This window comes from Lutjanus erythropterus, chromosome 20 (genome assembly GCF_056507025.1).
Source record: "Lutjanus erythropterus isolate fLutEry1 chromosome 20, fLutEry1.hap2, whole genome shotgun sequence".
NCBI lineage: Eukaryota > Metazoa > Chordata > Actinopteri > Lutjaniformes > Lutjanidae > Lutjanus > Lutjanus erythropterus.
In genome coordinates, this window is record NC_139336.1 from 22,649,742 (window position 1) to 22,670,194 (window position 20,453).

Genomic DNA, 20,453 nt, shown 5'->3' on the forward strand with positions numbered 1-20,453 from the left:
GAATGTTGATTGGCTGATATCCGCATATAAAGGTCAGTGTACTCTCTTGGAAAAAGTTGCAGGAATTGACAGTTCTCATGAGTATTTGCACAAGTCGCAGTATTGCAGAATGTTTACAATGTCATATGAATGTCCTTTTTTTTTATTGTATTGACCCTAATGATTCACTTCCAATATGATTCCGGCATGCTGAACATCTACTGTATGTCTTGGGCTATTTTGTATTCCATTCTCCATAAGAATGAATTGCAAATCACTGTCTGCTTATTACATGCATGATGTCCAGCCTAGAGGAAAATCGTGGGAATTAGTTGGTCATTTGCGTCAACACACATAGTAAAGTGCTTCTGGGGAGCGCTGCTATGCATGGACTGATTCAACATAAACATGGACCATCACATGCTTCACATTCAATTCTTTCCAGCTCTGAGCCATCACTCCCGCTTAAATAAAAGAATGCATAATTCATTATGTCTGACAAGCAGCCGTGATGATCAGGGAATATGTAAACATGCTGCTTTCTTATTTTACTTTTACGTAAAGCAGTAAATGTAAACATTATTGTTGAGCTTTATAATGACGAGTCAGGAGAGGTGGAGAAAGTGTTAATCACAAACGGCACTGATGCAGAGTGAGATATACTTTCTAGAAAGAATATACTGTAGAGGGCACTCTGGTGGTTTTATTAGTCCGCGCTGAAAGCTCAGAGACATTACTGTTCTATAAATGCATGGGATAGATCTCAGTATGCGTGTTGCTGCATACAGAATTAGCTGGAGGAGGTTTTTTTCTTTGTACATTTTTTTTTCTTCCTCTTCCAGTTGCTTTTTTGCCTAACAATTTTCATCACTGTCTTGTGGAAAAAAAACAGCCCTGTTTTCAGCTTCATTTAAAAAAAGAGGGAACATTTCTCAACCCATGAAGGAGCAATTAATTCTTCAGTTTATCTGAAAAATTCACCAAATCTGTCTGGAGATATGTGGTTTTCACTGCAGTAGCTACATCAAGGATCATCATGCTGTTTCAAGCCATTTATTGACATTTACTTCTCCATATGAATCTTATGAAAGAAGATGGTGGCGAAATAACAGCCCATTAGATCAGAAGCTCTCAATTCTTCCTCAGGCAAGGATGCCTTAAAATAAAGAAAATATACTTAATATTTTTTTTACACTTCTGCTTAGTTATATGAAACAACAACACAAGGGACTGTATTTGGAAGATACTGGACACGTACTGGAAATATATTCACCATGTCAATGCAGAATACCCACAAGATACACACACAGATGAAGAGAATGTGCATACATAAAGTAAAATGTAGGTTCTGATTATTTTAAATAATACAGAATAAAATGTAATAAAAATATAAAATAGTCTGAAATAAATAAGCATTGCCTGTGACTTGAATATGATGTGTGCTTGACTGGCAGGAGGAAAATTTAAGTATGTTTAGAGTTATAGATTGTGAAATTAAAACATAATCTATGAACTATTTTAGATTTAAAAAGGTGACACTTTAGTTGAAGGGGTGAGCATAACACCGCCATTACACTGTCATAACCATGTCACGACACCTGTCAATATGAAAGAGTCTTTAGGAATGTTTATGACTTAAGTGTCATTCAGCCAATTAGGCATTTTTAATGCAAATTTGACACTATCTGAGATGTCTTTGTTATGATAACTTGACATTAACCAAGTCAACATAAACTGTCAGTGTCTTTGTTACGACAACTGGACATAATCAGACTCAAAGAATCGGTTTAGCTTTATGTTTTAACATATGAGGTTAGTTTTGACACTGGCCGTCGTAATACCATTATAAGTGTGTTATGAATGTTTTCCTTGACCTCAACTAAAGTGGTACATTTTCAACTTCTTATAAAGATGCCATTAAATGTTATAAGGTAAGTTTTACAATAGAGTACAGTACACTACCGAGGTGATTTAGCTTACAGAGTTACCTGAGAGATCTAAACTCAAACTGGCCTTGTAACATTTAATGACATCTTTATGACAAGTCCAAATGTCACCTCTTTACTTGAGGCCAAGGGAGGTAGTCATGACACCGTTATTAAAACTTAACGACGTCTTTATGAGAAGTCTAAAATGTACCACTTCAAACAATGTCAACTTTGCATTAAAACTGATAGAACTGACAACATAAACATTCATAAAGTCACCTTCATGTTTGTGACAGGTGTCACGACGTGGTTATGACGGTGTAATAACAGTGTGATGCAAACAATTTCAAATAGAGTGTTACCACTTTTACTTCTCTATATGAAACATGAAAGAAGATGGCGACAAAATAATGGCACCTTAGATCCTTTTAGGAGTAAAGAAGAGAGCCCTTTGAAAACAACCATCTGCACTGTATTTACATTCACACCTACATACTTACATGTTGCCGGAGCTCTTACATGATATATAAGATACATAAGCAGTGTCCTACCCACAACAGCAGAGATAATGTCTGCTCATTACAGCACATCACATTCGCAAGCTTTTGCTCGTTTATAATTTACCCTTGTGGGCAGCAGAATTGCATTTTCATATATTTATTTTGAATTTCAATGGAGTGTAACTGCAGCATACATAGACATGGCGGATTGGTGATATTACCAGATACATGTATATTTTGGATTCTGAGTGCCACACTAATATGACAGTAGGAATACTGATTAGCTCAATTCAGGGATGTGAGCTTGACATTGATGTTATGCTAATGTGGTGCCACTCTCCCGACTGTGTCCACACACACTGAGCACCTTCTAGCATTAGCCGTGAATTTTCATACAATCCACCGATAATAGAGACTCATTTTATTCAGAGGGAAGTGACACCAAGCATAATTATGTCAATGTAAATAATAGGCTTATATGTATTCATCTTGGTCTCTTACCTTTGCCTCACATGCAGCCCTCCTTAAAACACATTACACGCTGTTTTACAAAGAACAATATATGACCTTTGATTTTGTACACGGAAGACAACATTATGCATTATGAATCCAGCTCACAAATTTAAAATATAAATCATCAGCATGTGTGTTTAATTTTTAAAGTGCAAAGACAAGATTAAATCTGCCCTCGCTGTGGTTGGCAGTGGTAGGTCAATATCTGAGAGACAAACAATTGTATAATCAGTGTGACAGAAGTCTCACTGGGGTAACCAGAGTGAGCATCACTGTGATTTTTATTTTAAAAATCAATTTATTTTGCACGCATGGGGCTTCTGCTAAACAAACCCAGCACTTTAGTGGAAGTGACATCTTGCTGGTTGGGACATGCTGTGTCTTATATGTCCTGATGGAGGACAGGGTGTGTGTGTGTGTGTGTGTTTCTGTGTGTTTCTGTGAGTGAGCACAGATCTGGATGTCCTTCCATGTACACTTTTTTATTTGATGCAATCATTTTTAATGCACCTATGGATTTAAGAAATGGGGTGGGTTTTCATAAATGCCAAATTTAAAGGTGCAATATATAAGATATGGCCAATTTAAAACAAAGAAAAAGAACTACTATTATCAACAGAATATGAATATCTGAATATATGGCTCTCCATTCACTTTTATTGTGTCTCTTGTCTCTTTTTGTCAGCTAGCGAACCACAGAAAAATGTCTAAAAGCTGCAGTGTGCTGGGATGAACTATCAAGTCTTTAAGAAGACAGAAGTGTGTACAGACGTGAGGCGTCAGCAGGATGAACGGGGAAACTGTGGGATCTTGAAACTCAGTAACACGATGCCAAGATTACAGTTGCTGATTTGATCAGACAGACTGTAGAAATTTAAGATAACTAATAAGGCCTGGTTTTGATCGTTGTCATGCTAAATGACAGTCTTGCAATCAAATAGTTGTTCATGTTAAAGTATTTCACCTCCGGCCATTCAGGGGGATCATTTCTCACAGAAAACCAAGGTAAGCAGAAGGGACACTGAGATTCACTGGAAATATTGAGCTTGTCAGGTTAACTTATTTTCTGGTAGACACAGGGTGCTAAAATAATCTGTTTACTTGCTGAAATCTAATGCTGGCAGCGAGCTACACTCACTTTGTTTGAGTGTGACAAGCTGCGCTCTGTCTCTATGGTGAGCAGCAGTTAGTTACTCTGCTGATATCCCGCCCCCTATTTGTTTAGAGTCACCTTCAACAGGTGGCCTTATTTTACACATTGCCCCTTCAAATAGGCCTGTCATTATGATTCAAACTACCATAAGGAGTTTTTAACTGCTTATGAAACAGTCTCAATTTAATATGATGCCTCTATATGAATGAAAGCACGAGACTATCACTAGAAGTATTCTTAATGGCTGCCACTGGGTCTGATTCTCCTTGAAATCAGATTAAAAAACCCATGTTTACACTTTCCCAGGCAAAGTCATAAGTAGTGAGTAGTACACCAGCCAATTAAAAAGAAGCAGGAGGAGTTTTTATTTAGATCATTTTATTTTTGATGTTATATTTTGTGGTTATTACGGTGGAAACACTGCCACTTTTGTCCAGCAAAATATGAAAGTTCCTTGTAGGAGCTTTAAATTTCATCTTAATCATATGTACTGCAGGTATTTTAGTGTTTCAGTTGACTGCAGTTCTACCGAAGGGACACAATTTTGCTTTGGATGATGAAAAACTCAAGTAATAATTTTAAGAAAATATTCTCATGCCCCGTGTAAAGTTCTTCCTCAGCAAGGTGAGTCACGAAGAGCACAAATAAAGGCAGCAGGCTCGTGAGAGAAGGCTTTGTGAAAAATGTGGTCGGGGGAAAATCTTAGACAAATAGCCTGATCTGTAAATAAGTCAGTACTTGAATAAATATGTTAATTGGGGTTATCACAGGGGTGTTTTCTGCATTGTGCCAAAACAGCAAGTCGTTCTGATTTTAACTAACCTCTAAGATAAACCATCAAAGTTCTCTCCTCTGGCCATTCCCACCGCGCTAATACGCTGAACGAAGCAGGAGATGTGAATGTCTTAATTACGGTGCACTCTGAGATAATGATAACACTCGCATTTGCCTGCTTGAGGATGGTTGCAGAAAAGCAAGGACACACACACACACACACACACACACACACACACACACACACACACACACACGCACACCGGTGAATGGTTGAATGATGCAGCAAGGTGAAAACACCTTCGAGTAAACACCTCTTTGTGCTTTGTTCTTGCTTTCTTCATAGATTAACACTGACATGCTGCTTTATAACTCAACAAATTAGTAGCAAGGTCAAGCTCAGCCGTCATCACCACCGGCCCAGAGTTTCTCCACAGATAAACATGATGGACATGACTGGATAATTTGTCGTTGGGGCCTTATTCACTTATTTGGCTGGATCACATCCGAACAAGACCAGCCCTGTAAACCCTGACTTAGGGCACAGTCACACCAGCCTGTTCTCATCCATACTTATCTAAAACTAACGATTTGTCATACCTCTTCTGTGTCTCATATAGGTGCACAAAGTACCCTTTAGCGTCTGTCTGTGGTGCACTGGCAATCCATTCACTCCTATATTAAGCCATTTGCAGCACTATAAGGGAGAGTCAAACCCATTCTCATCACAGCTCATCAGCTACCTCTTTTTTTGTCCAGTCCAAAATGTTGGTTTCTGCCCAAAAAGGACACGCAACACTGCGAAACACTCCTTTAAACTAACTGAACTGACTGAAAATTTCATTTTTGGGTAAACTATCCCTTTAATCCTTCAGTTTAGAGCCAGTATACTGACAGCAGAGACTCATTAGAGCATTCACAGTCAAACACCACATAATATAGCTGTAACAGCTGGCAGAGCACCACATCTGTCTGTATCCCTGCTGATGTATATTTTCTACTTAAAGAGAGCGCAGTCTGCGTTCCACATTATACCTGTTTATTTATACGTTCACCTTAGTGAGGAGAGTCTTCCACAGCCGTGAGAGCGACTTGTGAAACATGATGGGCTCGGGAAAGGGGCTTCCGTCATCTTAAGTCCTTGGCTCGATAAACGTCTGCAATTATACACTGAGAGACTTATATTTTAATTGGAGGTTCACACAAAACCAGAAACTGTGAAAAACACCCATCAGTTAGCTTTTAGACTAAATGTGTGACTTTATAGCTTTATTTTCATATTTGGCTGTGCTGTAGAGAGAGAAATGCTGAAAGGAAGTCAAGGGTTCAAAAACTGTGTGGAGGAGACGGGTGGAAATGTGTTAGGAGTGGCAAGCAGTCCAAAGAGCCCCCCTTTCTTTTTTTCTTTTTTTTTTTTGGGAGGGATCCTTAGGAGACCCCTAAAAGCTGATGCACAGGCACAGACTCACATTTGCTGTTAGACCACTGAGCCTAACCCAAGATAATCTTATAATAACTGCATCATGGGAAAACAAAAAGACATTTTGGAGAAACTGGCAGAGACCTTCCAGATCCGACATGTGCTCCTCCGCCAGGCCCTGGCAGAATGCCTGGGAACCCTGATTCTGGTGGTGAGTAAAGAGTATTTTTGCATCCCTCCTGCAGGGCGCTGAGTGGATCATTTTGTCCAAGGAAAAGCGGATAATACACCGAATTATTGCATCTTTACCAAACTCTGCATGAACTAGTTATTAACTCAATTTAAAATGTAATGTAGAGGATTTTCTTCAGATTATTGTCTGCTACCATGAAATTAAATTTAAGCTGTCAGCTGTGCCATTGTGCTATTCAGAGAATAGGGGGATTAAATGTACCTTTAGTTACATTTCAATAAGAATCTGAAAGAGCTGCGTGGTTAACATAAAAATACTTTATATTTTGTTCCTTTTTCCATTTACTTTTGTATCTTTGTTTGTATTTATTAAAGTACCACCTTCCTCACACTTGAATCTACAGTGAAGCTAGTTTGACTATTTTTTGGTCGACTATTTCAGTAAACACCATAAAAAATTATGATAACACTTTATTTGAAGGGGTTTCCATAAAACTGACAGGACAGTTGTCACAAACATTAAGGAGTCTTTCTGAATGTTTATGACTGTTGTCATTAAGTGCATAAAGACTGACATTCCAATGTTATGACACCATCATATCCATGACGAGAACCTGGAAATTAATATACAGGAATCTTTATAAACTTTATGACTGTTGTCATTCAGTCAGTTGTGTCATTGTTCATGCAAAGTTAGGATTAGGATTCCCAAACAATGTCAACTTTGAATTGAAAATTGTATAATTGTGCTGAATGACAACAGTCATAAATAAAATCAAAACTTTATTAAAAGTTTTGCTAATCTCTTGTGGTTGCATCTTATATACAGAACATAATGGACATGAAACTTGATTACTGTCTACAGTTTATTATATCACAGGTAAGCTCATCATAATAAATTGTTGTGAGTTTGTTCTCACTAAGAACATTTTATCCTAAAGTCTTCCACCAGTTTTTTTCACTTTTACACTTGGAAATAGAAAAAGATCTTTTTTAAAAAAAAGTCCCGCAGGATTCTGCATCATTCTTGTCCAACATGTTTGTGTGGAGATAGAGGTGAGGGTGCTGTCGTGTCTTGCAAGAGTTTAGTTGTTTAATAAAGAAAACAATGATAAAGTTGATGATTTGTTTTTTTTGTTAGGTTGTTCAAAGGCAACTTTTAGAGTAGTGCTCAAAGGTAAAGAAAGTTAAACTGCCGCTCTCGTCTCATTAAATGGCTGCTGTCTTAGATGTCTGTGGAGCAAAGAAACAGAATAATTTATTTAAATAATAACAGCTGAAGCACCTAAGACACCTCCATCAATTATCTCCTTTGTTATTTCCTTCTTTGAACTTGAATTACACACACAGAACCCTCTTATTTTATATCCATACTGATAGAAGACTGCTGCATCCGTGACACCTAATCCAACACACGAGGAATTCAAGTGATCCTTTTAAATTAAAGCAAAAATGTTTTTTATCCGGTGCAAAACAACCTGGAGTCCCTCTGTTTCTCATGGGCACCCACAGACAACAAAAATATCAGGAGAGGGCACCGACGGTGAAGCACCGGGCCTTTTGTTATTCTGTTCCCCAGCTGTGACTGATCTGTTAATTCCAGGGGACCTTTTGCTCTGCTGGCAATCGGGTCCCCTCGGTGGTCGGAGCCGGCCCACCACAGAGGCTGGCTCTGCGGGTGGAGTCAGATTGTTGTCAGCATCAACAGTCCCACACAAAGCCCCACCATTACGTACACACGACCTCCGAGGTCAGAGAGACACACCCTGGATACGACGAAAAGCAAGTCTCAGCTAGACGTCTGACTCGAGGTCAAGCCGCTATGGGGCTTTATTATTCTCTTTGAAGGGTTTCTACTACTGTCTGTCCACGAAAATAACTTCATCTCTGGGAGTGTTTTCTCTTTCCTCTGTCCAGATGTTTGGTTGCGGTGCAGTCGCACAGGTGGTGTTGAGCAGAGGCTCCCATGGCACCTTCCTCACTGTCAACTTTGCTTTTGGTTTCGCTGCAACTTTGGGCATCCTTGTGAGTGGACAGGTCTCAGGTGAGAATATAATTCTTTCTATAGTGCAGCCTAGAACAGACAAACAAACCCTGGTTCTAAATAAGGCCATTCTTGTTTCTTGCCTGTTACTATGACACAGTTGAAAGGGGAGGATGAGGGAAGCGGTATTCAGCTGGTTGCAATCTCAAACCTTAACATTAGATGCTCTTGGTGCCTACACACTGCTCATTCAACATTGACTTTTCCTAATTTTATGATAATTATTTGATTAAACACGATTTTGAACCGATGATATGTTTCAGAAGTCTGATACAGAAAATGACATATTACCTGTTTGGGGTCTCAGAGACTACGGCTGTAAAAACATCAGTGATTGTGTTGACAATACCTCTCCCAAATCCCAAATAACTCTATTTAGATTTTATTTTATTGTATGGAGTTTTTTTAATAATAAGTGGTCTAGTGTTCAGACAGAAAGCAAAGTTAATTTTAGAGGCTGTGTCTTTGCCAAGTCAATGCAAAGATACAATTAGATGCAAATTAATGTCAAGTAGTGTGAACTGATGTGTCTGCACCAGTTGTTAAATTGAGCTAAAAATTCTCCTGCATTTTATGAATCTGCTTCATAAACATACAGATGAGAGGGGAAAAAGGAGACTGGAGACAAATAACAGAAAAGAAACTGGGGTTTCTGACTTCACAGGCACGTTCGCTGCAGCTGTTACTAACTAGCTTACGCCTAACGTCTACATTGGCTGAAATTCGAGCAGTAACAGAATCTTGATTCAATTTTGATCAGCACTGCCTGCTTTGACAGTTTAATTTGAGTTTCTTGAGCCTGAGCCTTTGCACCGGACAGACCTGCTAACTGGATAAGTGACTGACCTACAACCATCAGAGCACTTTTCATATCTGACCTGGTGATGCTCCCGTATACATATAATATGTAGATGCTGCATTGTCTGCTTCGGCCCACTGCTTTGATAAGTCAGCGTTTTACCGTTTTTGTTCCATCAAGTCTTGCTTGTGAGCAAATGCATGTAAATGGGAGAGCTCCGGTTCACCTGGATAAAAACACTATAAACTTTACATTTCTCAGGATATTTTTCCCTAGATCATGAAGCCTTGAATATAAAACTGAATCATTTAAATCAGTTGAGGAATGTAAGTGTTTTCGTGCTTTTTATCCAGACAAAAAAATGCACTTTCATTGATATGTATTTGTTGACAGGCCTGTCTTGGAGGGACCAATATGTATCTAAGTATGCTTATATATCTACAGGCACTCCTCTGTCAATCATTTTACAGAACCCGCCCCATTTTAAATAAACGGTTGTGACTGGCGTGGACTGGAATGGAGTGACCAGACGTATTTGCCAGAGCAAGTGAAAACATGACTCTCCCAGATTTGCCTGGTTCCTAGGCGAGAAATATTTCTTACCATGAAGAAAATCACACTTAGTTGAGCTGTAGTCATCTGCATCACTGTCTTGAAGTGCCTGTCATTCAAAGAACATTTCCACAGGACTCAGCTTTTTTTCCCCCCCAACTTCCATCAGCATAACAGAGAGTCATTATTATTGATTGCTTGGCAGACACTAAATATCAGCAAAAGGTAAACTGGCAGTTATCAGAAGAGCAGTATTTACCACACTGATGTGTTTGCCAGATGAATGACAGCGAGAGGCAGCAGCGGAAAAAAGAAACAGTGGACACAGGAATGCAAAGTTTTAAAGAGCCACGCATGCAGAAGAAGGGGGTCTTACCCTCTTCTAACTTGAAACCTGCGTGGTCCGTAATTGAAAGGAAAGTGAGTGAGTCAATCCTCAATCCCGGCATCGTCTGTCAAAAGCAGCAGCGCTACAAAGGGTACCACAGTTCACTCATGCTCACTTCTTCAATGCCTTTATAATGAGCCTGTCCTCCTCTAATACACACTGCAGCTGAGAAAATAAGCTCTTATAATTAGATAGCTCCAACCCTGACACGATTAAGGTGTGAATACAAGCGAGGCACCCACACGAGTGTGCCATCTGAGCAGTTGTTTCCCCCCTTCAAGGTTAGAAAAAAGGATACTTTTCAGAATCTTTTCATCCCGCCAATTTAATTTGTGTCACCGAAACCTTCCATCCTAACAGGACTTTACTGAGACCGCAATTACCTGCTATACAGGCTTAGAAATGTTTCTTCTGTCTTACGGAGAAAAGAGGGAGGGTTGCTGCATGCAGTGGAGATAAATCAGCCTCAATGTGTTTGTTTTCTCCAGGAGAATCACATAGAGACTGATCATGTGTATAAAAATATACCATAGTTTCCCTTACTTTTCTCATCCGTAGGTGGTCATCTGAACCCTGCTGTGACCTTTGCGCTGTGTTTACTTGGGAGAGAGCCTTGGAGGAAGTTCCCATTGTTCTATTGCTTCCAGACCCTTGGAGCCTTCCTGGGTGCAGCAATTGTATTTGGCATGTATTTCGGTATGTGAAACTGAAGAGGAATAATTATATTAATTAATAAAAATGTTGATGTCTAACAAGTACCTCTAATGCTTAGACAAATTAGGATTGCTGTAGTCGACTCAGCGGTATGTACACTTAGCAGTTTATGCAATTTTGAACCTTCGATTTCCTTCAGTGTACAGCAGCTTGGTGGTGACAATTAAAATTTGTCAGAGCTAAATGGTTGTTTGCTCTGGGCAAACATGTTGGTGAATAAATGAGCATCTACACTTGCACTTTTGTTTTTTCCAGCTCTTGACTAATATTCCCCACATTTAATGGCTTTCTTCTCCTGAATCTTTCACACAAGGGATCAGTTAACACACCAATACTTCACCTTCAATGAGTTTTTGTTTTTTCAGAGACTCATGTGAGCTGTAGTTATTGAATTCTGAGAAGAAATTTAAAAATAACTCAAGTATTAAAGGTATACTACGGAGGATTTTTCTAAAAGACCATGTATAGATTCATACAAAATTAAAAGAGCAATATTTAACAACTATACATCCAAAAATTTGTACTGCAGTCCAAATATTAAGTTGGAGCCATTGACTGTGTATTAAATAAGTTGAAATCCTGTTAAATACTCAGCCTGTGGTTGAAGCTCAGGGAGGCTGCAGGAGTGCAAGTTGATCAGCTGTTTGTAACGGTCAGTTGTTTGTCAATGGAAAGTTAAACCTGTTATCCTGAAAACAAAAGCCCACAGCTCTGAAAATACACACTCTGGAGATTGAGGTCAGGGACTGCCTGCCAGACTCCATTAACATATTGCTCAATTTAACTGTTATAAACATCTATTTCTTCTAAAAAATTATTTATGATTTCTTCAGACTCATAAACACACACTAACTCAATGGGGTAACATTCAGCATTAATTTGAACTCTAATTAATGTGCAGCGGACAAACGATAATATGAGTTAGGGACTAGAACAGACATTTCAAAGGTCGGACAAGCAGGTTTTTCAACTTAGCGTGTTTCCTTAATCTCTGATGACATATGATGATTTATGATTTATGATATGATGTGATTCATTGTAGTAACTTTATGACAGATTTCACTTTTAATCCCTCTCAGTCATCACTTATAGCCCACTATTAGTGTGTGGTGGTGTCTGTTGCCCTCTGCCTGTATTTTCTTAGTTTGCCGTGTGCGGGACGTTTCTGTGCGTCTGCCTCTGAACTGTGGCCGCAGCTCCAGCTAAAACAAACAGCGTAGCAGCCAGGTTGCATCACCGCCTCTGTCTCTCCGTCTCTCTCTCGCAGGTGCTGGAAAAGTTAAAATTTTGATCATTTTTGAAGGGGTTTTTAAGGTTATTACAAGTGATCCTGATGGGAACATGAATGTTTGTATGCACCAAATTTCACTTCAATTCATCCAATAGCTTCTGTTACATGAAAAGTCAAAACTAAAAAAGCATAGGCACCCCTGTAGCTTGGAGGTGGAGACGCTGACCATGGGCCATGGTTTCCCTGTTTGGGGTCTGACTGCATGCGGACGTTTGTTGCATCTCTCTTGGTTTTATAAATAAAATATGCTGCTTCTCCTAATGTAAGCGGAGCTGTTATTGCAAATAGCATATTTTCTATCCGTTTGAGTCGCATGTGCATAATTTAATTTGTGTCATCTTCTCACCCTGTCATATGAGAAATGTCATATGAGAAATGTTTTTGGCTGATATACGATATTTCACTTTAAAGTCTCTAATACTGATGACACGTCAACATTATCTTGCATCCTTAAATAATGGAGAAAAACATTCATCCATGTCAACCAGATGGTGGCCCTGGATATAAACTTAGGGAATCACTGAAGTCACCATATATATCTGTACCACATTTCATAGAAATCCATCCAATAATAGTTGAGATTTTTCAGTGTAGATCAAAGTTGTGGACTGGCAGACTTACATTTCAATCCTTGGAGCCATGGTCTAGCCTGATTAATTAAAAACCTTCAATATATAAAAAAAAACACATTGGGGATCATATGATCATTGAAGAGAGTAGCCTCAAAGCGAAGTCGATCTTTGGCTCTCTTTAGAGCATTACACTGTTTATACATGCACTGACTGATTTCTGTTCATGTCATGCGCGCGATGCAACCCTGCACATGAAAATCAATATGTTACAGTTTATGCATGTGGTTTACCCCTCTCTGTATGCTTGTGCTGTTATTCTGCGTGTTTGTAACTATATAATGATATCTATCTATGTGTTTGTGCATCCCTGTGCTCCCATTCAGCATTGACCGTAACTACTGTATGTAACTGCAAACAGAAAGTAAACAAGAAACTGAAATGTCAAGTGCATTACTGTTTACAGAAGCTGTCAGCTTTATCTCTCAAACATATATCATTTCACCAATTTAACCTAAAATTTGCAGATATCTTCAGTTATATTATTTGATTTGAATGTAGGCTGTTATTCAGTGTGGCAGCGAATTTATTCTTCAAAATGACCTGCAGTGTAAAGAGGATATAGTTCAGATAACAGAGTGTCTATTTGTACCCGGCTATTTGTACTATTCACACCCGGGTTGTGTAGAGAGAGCGGGACTATTTGCATATTCATGAATCCATGAGTTCTAAAAAATCCTTACAAGCTTTCATTGTACTATTAAAATACATAAATAAATGAAGAAAGTGGTTATTTTATGTTATAAAAAAAAGAAGTTAAGTGGTTTGTACATTCTCCCACCAGATGCATTATGGGACTTCAGCCAGGGGGAGCTGATTGTGGTGGGGGAAAACGCCACAGCTGGGATTTTTGCCACATATCCATCCAAACATCTCACCCTGGTTAATGGATTCTTTGATCAGGTAACACTGAAGGGATTTTCTACAGGTGTCTCTCCTCCGTAATGAAAATGGTGGCTCCTACTGAGTAGTATGTGCTTCAGTGAAAGTACAGCACAAGTACTGTATGTGACAGTCATGTTCCATTGATGTCCATTGTCTGTTGCCCTTGGCAAGAGCTCAATTCCATATGTTTAAGTAAAAAGGAAAAAAAACGACAGACTTAAATAGACACTGAGGCCACAGTGACGCATGTCTGGTGGAGCTGAATAGACAGAAGCATTGACTGAAAAAAAGTTTGTCTTCAAAGAGGCGGATGACTGAAAAACATGGCTGAGTCATGTCCATCGAGAACAAAGTGTACTGTAGAAATAGGCAGTAGGATTTGTGTGGCTACACTGCTGGAGTCCTAAATCCTTATTGCTCAGAAGTATTATGCAGAGATCTAATAGCCAATCACATCACATCAGCTCCTCTCATCCTCTTTAACCTTTTAAAAGCAGCGGACAGTGTAATGAGCAGGACAGTGTCACTATTCATTTGGTCTGATCGTCTAAACTTGGAATCTGTGTGGAACAGCTTGTAAGTGTGTAGGAAAGGAAGGTCAATTAGATCCGTCTGTGACGGAAGATTCAAATAATTAATGGAGGTAAAATTACGCGCTGTGCATCAAAAATCTGCTGGACTCAGCAGATGCAACACACGTAATCCCGCTGCTCATGGCTGAACATATTTATCTTAAATAGAACTAACATTCCAGCAGCAGGTGTGGGTGATATTTTTTGGAGAGGTCTGAGTGTTTGCTGCAGCCAACAAGGCATGAAATCTAAATTGTAAGTAGTCTGACCAGATGGAAATGTAAGGAAACATAATCTACTGACAACACGTAGGGAGCTTTTGCCTTCACACTATGCTTGTATATTTCATGGAAAGAAACACCGTCAGTATGTGGCTACATGATCCAAATAGTACATTATACTTGGAGAGGATAAGATGTGTCTTTAAAAGCATACTCCCACAATATAATACCATTTGGCAACCCGTCATAACACTCATTACACACAGAAGTTTTTGGATTGTAACCTATATTTTTACGCCGTTTAATTTATATTTTATTCATTTCTTTAACATTATATTTATTAGGTTTTTTTTGGCACTGAAAAAACATACAGCCATATATACATAAACATTTATAAACATCCTCCTTCCCCATATCTTCAGGTAACCTGATCATCATTTTTGTATTGGTTTTGAGTGTGTAACTGCATGCGTGTGCAGTCAAGAAATAAGTGTATCAGGTATATAGGGAAGACCAGCAGGTAGGCCAGCAGCTCCTGTGTCCTGTGAGGAGAAAATTACTGTTTTGTTTTGTTTTTTTTCAATGGAGTTTTGTGGCTGTGAAGAAAGCACAGACAGCGACTTTAGTTCCCCCGTCGGTAGAGGCTCTTTAATGGCAAAGTAAAGCAGGGAAAAAGTTCTAAATATTAAATTAAATCACTTTTTGTGTTAAAGCAGTGATGTAACGTTGTTTAATGGGCTCAGACCCAGACAGCAGCAGCAGCGGGAGAAGAGTTTTGAGTTTTGTTGCACCCACATAGTAACTGATGTGGATTTTTTTTTAGGAATGGTTTGTGGAATTACACATGTAATAAATATCTGTGCACAACCATGTCCAATTCAAACCCAGTACAGGAAAATATACAAGTATTTACATGACATTATTTCAAGTTTGGATAAAATCTGACTTTGAATACTTTTTATATGCTTGCTAATATGTACACAAGACCCTAAATTACATGGTTAGAGAACTAGAGTGGATTTGGGTTTGCAGAGAATTTAAGGAATAAATGACTAAGAGGAAGGTAGGATGCAGGAAAACAGGAGAACTTTTATAAAGATGAGGAAGACTAAGGGCCAGGAAAAGATAGTAAACTCCTGGACTACCTTATCTGAGTTATGTTCCTCTTCATAGGTTCAGATTTATTTCGCCTCATTCAACAGCTGTGAATGTGCATTAGTATAATAAACTTCAGTGGGAAAATATCTTCAATATGCCAAAGAAATCAAACTGAACCAACATCTCTTTTATGAACAAATTTGATTTCCTTTTAGATTTTCTCAGTCTGAACAGTCGGTTCCTCATTTCACACAAAGAACGTACAGCTGCAGCTGCTACTGTTGGAGCAACTTCCATCACTGGCACAAAGACAAAATGTGAAACTGTTCCCAGTGAATTTATTCAGTTTTAAGAATTCAGCAGTAACCTTCATCATAGTTCACAGTGTTTTCATTATTGTGAAAACAAACAACCACGATTTTTAGTTATATGTTTTCTTCAAACCACAAAAAGAAGGGCTCAAGACAGTTTTTTTTTTTTTATCATTCACACAATGCATGCTGGGAAATCTGCTAATATGGTGATCATGTTGATTCATATGTTGATTCAATGAAAAGCTAACATGCCTGACAATAATCAGCAAATTCTATATTGTTTTAAACTTTAACACTTGTTTTTTCTTAGTTCATCTGACCTCCGTTTGACACTGAAACAAAAAAAAAAAATCTGCAGTATATATGGCTCAAACTTTCATCTCTTTGCAGCTCTGTTACATCAGTAGTGCCCAACCTTGCCAGCAGGGGGCATCCAGTGCTGCTGCTGTGGCACTCATGCAGATCCTGACATGTCACAGCATGTGGAGCAATCCATACTTTATCTACCGCGCTCTGATACTGTGAGAGTGATTGTTCTCAAGTCTAGACCTGCAATGATACAACTGTGTAAACTGAAGAAGACGCCCTGTCTTCACATGAGTTCTCCTTTTGATGCGTCTGCCATCCAAGTTTTAGTTTGACAGCATGTCAACATTTTCCAAACAAGTCCTCTATGAATATTATAGCTTTTTAAAAGGTTAGGGTTAGGTAATACTATGCCACAAGAATAATAAATGTGTTAAAGTGAAGTTTGTGTTATTATTATTTTAATATCTACATGTTAAAAATCTTTAGATTTAAAAGAAGAAAGGGTCACAACAAATTAATATATAGATAATCCTCCCTGTGCTGCACATCTCAGATTATTGGAACAGCTGCACTGATCGTGTGCATCCTGGCAATCGCTGATCCACACAACAATCCCGTTCCTCGAGGTCTGGAGGCCTTCACTGTGGGCTTGGTGGTGCTGGTCATCGGCTTGTCGATGGGTTTCAACTCGGGCTACGCCGTCAATCCAGCCAGGGACCTGGGACCACGCATCTTCACGGGTCTTGCAGGCTGGGGAGGAGAGGTTTTCACGTGAGTAGAACACTGTTTTGGACTGAAACAATAATGTCAGGTTGACCTGTAAAGGACAGTGATGCTTGCTGCAAAAATCTAGCAACAGTCAAGCTCGACTATTGATGCAGCAGAAGCTGGGATATCCTGACTTTAGCCCCCAGAGTGAAGCTCCAACAACACTTGATTTCCCACACTGCCACTTATCAGCGTGTTTTCACCCTCTCTGCTTTTTACTGTAGATGCACACTTTTTAAACTCCACACTTGTAGTTTATAATGCATCCACAGAGGACATTATACTATGGTTAACACAGGCTGAGTGTTATTCCTTGTGACAACAGTCACAATCTCCCCTTTATTAAACTTAATAAAATGCCTCAACAATGAGCATTTATTCCTACATCAGCATGTGACATTTCAGAGGCAAGCCCTTCTTCAGACAAGAGACTTCAGACTATTTGTCCTTTGTTTGTTATGTACTTCTGTGCAGCAACTTTTCAGATGCGCGTGCTTCTGTAAACTTGCTCCTGCTGCATTGATAGTATGACTCACATGTTTTCTGACCCATAACATTGTGTCTGTATAAGTTACAGACATGCACTGGTACCTTACTCAGACCTGCTACAGTAAGTAAAGGAAATTAAAAAAATATAAAATGACACCATGCATGACAGTGTATTTTTTTTTCTCTTACAGAGCCAACACCTACTGGTTTTTTGTTCCCATCTGTGCCCCCTTCTTGGGTGCAGTGGTGGGCGTGCTGATGTACCAGCTGATGATTGGATATCATTTAGAAAGAGAAGAGAAAGGCAAGCAGAGGAAGGAAGAGGAGGAAAGACTCAGACTTTCCAGTATTACAACCAACGAAGATGCATGAACGTTTGTTTTTACAGTTATGTCACTGTAGATAAAAATCTACCTGTTGCTGTTTAGAAGAAACCTTTTGTTTTTCACATATAACTTAAACTAACATCACTTTTTGGATAAGCCATTAATCAATAACCATGAAGATATCTACTCTCGGACGTCTCATAATAGACAGGAACAGTTTCTCAGGAAAATGTGGCTGAATTCATTTCATTTAACTCCTGTGGCTCTTTCATTTCTGCTTGGAGCACAAAACCCGTTCCTTCATGCTGCGTTTCTGACAAAATGAATACATCAGCTCACATGAAAAAACTCAGGAAAAACAACTGAAGAGGTATTTTGAAAAGTGTGTAAAGTGGAAGAAACCTTCAAATCCTCTCTCTAGTGCATTGTCTTTTATTTTTAAGAACTGCGTGGAGTGACACCTGTGGCACATTTCACACGTTTTTCTTGAATCCATATGATTGTTAAAAATGTTACGAAGTACGTCACTGAAAAATTACACATTTGTGTGAGATTTTTGAAAGTGTTATCCATTGTTTATCTAATGAACAAATAACTTGAAAAAATTAAAACATGCAAGAGTGTACTTACAATAAACTTACTTACTTACGTAATATTTACTTGTGACTTTGTCTGCATTTGGATAGAAGAAAAGTTTTGTTGGTCCACAGCTGTGTGAAAGTTAGGTATAGATTTACCACAAAAAGATAAACAGAGTGAGATAAAATGAGATAAAAAGTCATTATTGTTATTATTTTTTTCTTCTTTTATTGGTGGACATGGGCTTCACTAACATTTCTGGTAACAGAATGTCTCCCCACCTCCTTGCACTCACAAAACATACAAAACATACAATAAACAATTTTAAGATGATTATTTTATTTTCTATAAATATCACAATTATATTATTATCGTTTCCATTTTCTAAACCTCTACATTATAACCCTTCTTCAGCACTGAACAGATTTATAAACACTGAATTATTTCAAGTAGGAACACTGTTTTCTACAGCTTCATCATTTATTCTTTATTCTGCTTGAGTGGCTGCAGTTTAACAGAAATCAGCTGTTGCGTTTTTCTTGCCTCAATTCTGAAGTTACACTGTTCCCAGGCGAGACAGCTGTGCCTGAGCGAAAACAACCTGCAGGATTCAGGAGTGATGCTTCTGGGTGATTTTCTGATTTTCTGGAGAGTCCATACTGAAGTCTGAAGACTGTGAGGTTGGTGGAGGGTTGGAATCACTCCATGTTGGCTTCAGCAGTACTGATAAGAAGATAAGAAATTCTAATTATTATTGTTCTTAAAAAAGGAGATTTAATAATTCTGATTCCTAAAACATGTATAAATTATAGTAGAGCGATGGGAAAAGCTTTAGTTCAATGCAGATATTTGTCTGTTCCAGCCAGGGGCCCTGACCCCAACCACGGCATAAAAATTCAAAAGATATGTTTTTAAAAATCAGGATTTATTATCTCCACTTGGAGGATATCGTGATCTCTTCACTGCGTGAACAACTTGAATACTACAAGACCCATTAGCCTCATTTTTTTTGTACACTTAAGGACTTTATGACAGTGAAGTTGACCTTTGACCCTTTAGATATAAAACATCGTCACCTCATCATTTTTTCCTGTCTGACGTTGGCAAAAATCACTGGATTGAATATTGGCAGGGAAATAAAATGTGCGATCCAATAGCCTGAACTATCATATGAGTTGCTTTGAGCGCCATGCCATACAGAGAGAAATGTCACATTAATGCAGAAGCAGTTTGTATTTACTTTACTTTTATTTAATGCCACATTTATTTATTTATTTCAGACAACTTCTATTTTGAAATGTCACACTTATTTGTTTCAGATGACTTTTATTTTAAATTGCCACATTTATTTTTAATCTCCATTAATACCTGTTTGCTTGTGTTGATTCCCAGCAGGCTCCAGGTGCACAAAGTTTGAGCTCCGTCTACTGCAACCACACATTTTAAAAAACAGAAGAAGTTGGTATATTGTTCCAGCGAAAAGAAAACCAAAAAAATGTTTTTATTGTTGTAGTTGGTGAGCAGAAGCCTTAGAGAGTCACTGACATGCAAATGGTGACATTTACTACATTACAAATGCCCTCCAAACTGTTAATATGCCCCTTTTGGTTCATAGTGCCTCAGGTGGTTATAGCTTTTAGAAATTCGGCCTTGGTTTGAAAGGGCACTAAGGGCAACAACAAAGGTCAGGGGTATTTGCTCAAAATACGACTCCCACTACCATTGCACAACAAAGCGCACAGTTACACAACATACCATGCACACACACAGTGGCAGCTCGTATCACTGAACCACTGTCGTCCACAAACGTCCATCAACCGCTTAATTACCATTATCGGAAGAAGCAAACACACATTCTGCATCAAAACATCAGTAATGACATTTTTGGAGTCTGGAAAAGAATATCAATCCATCAGATCTTACAAAGGCTTAAACTTCAGAGACTGCTGTTTGACATTTGGAGTCCCTCTTTGGCATGACCTTTGCAGCAGTTCGCCAAAAATATCTGGTGTCAAT

General features: G+C 38.6%; 1 protein-coding gene across 1 annotated transcript; it reads left to right on the top strand.

Annotated features, from left to right (window-relative positions):
* The first annotated feature begins 6,338 nt into the window (after positions 1-6,338).
* On the top strand, positions 6,339-18,491 carry LOC146308508 (aquaporin-3-like). The gene is made up of 6 exons (XM_084746678.1): positions 6,339-6,478; positions 8,377-8,503; positions 10,801-10,938; positions 13,661-13,779; positions 16,829-17,046; positions 17,724-18,491. The coding sequence occupies exons 1-6, from the start codon at positions 6,371-6,373 to the stop codon at positions 17,902-17,904; spliced, it is 891 nt and encodes a 296-aa protein (XP_084602804.1). The 5' UTR covers positions 6,339-6,370; the 3' UTR covers positions 17,905-18,491.
* The last annotated feature ends 1,962 nt before the right edge of the window (positions 18,492-20,453 follow it).

What these genes read in the sequence shown, in the direction of transcription:
- LOC146308508 (XM_084746678.1), top strand. Translation starts at nt 6,371, where the DNA reads ATGGGAAAACAAAAAGACATTTTGGAGAAACTGGCAGAGACCTTCCAG. An exon ending in TGGGAACCCTGATTCTGGTG is followed by an intron (nt 6,479 to 8,376) that starts GTGAGTAAAGAG and finishes TCCTCTGTCCAG; the next exon opens with ATGTTTGGTTGCGGTGCAGT. An exon ending in TGTATTTGGCATGTATTTCG is followed by an intron (nt 10,939 to 13,660) that starts GTATGTGAAACT and finishes TTCTCCCACCAG; the next exon opens with ATGCATTATGGGACTTCAGC.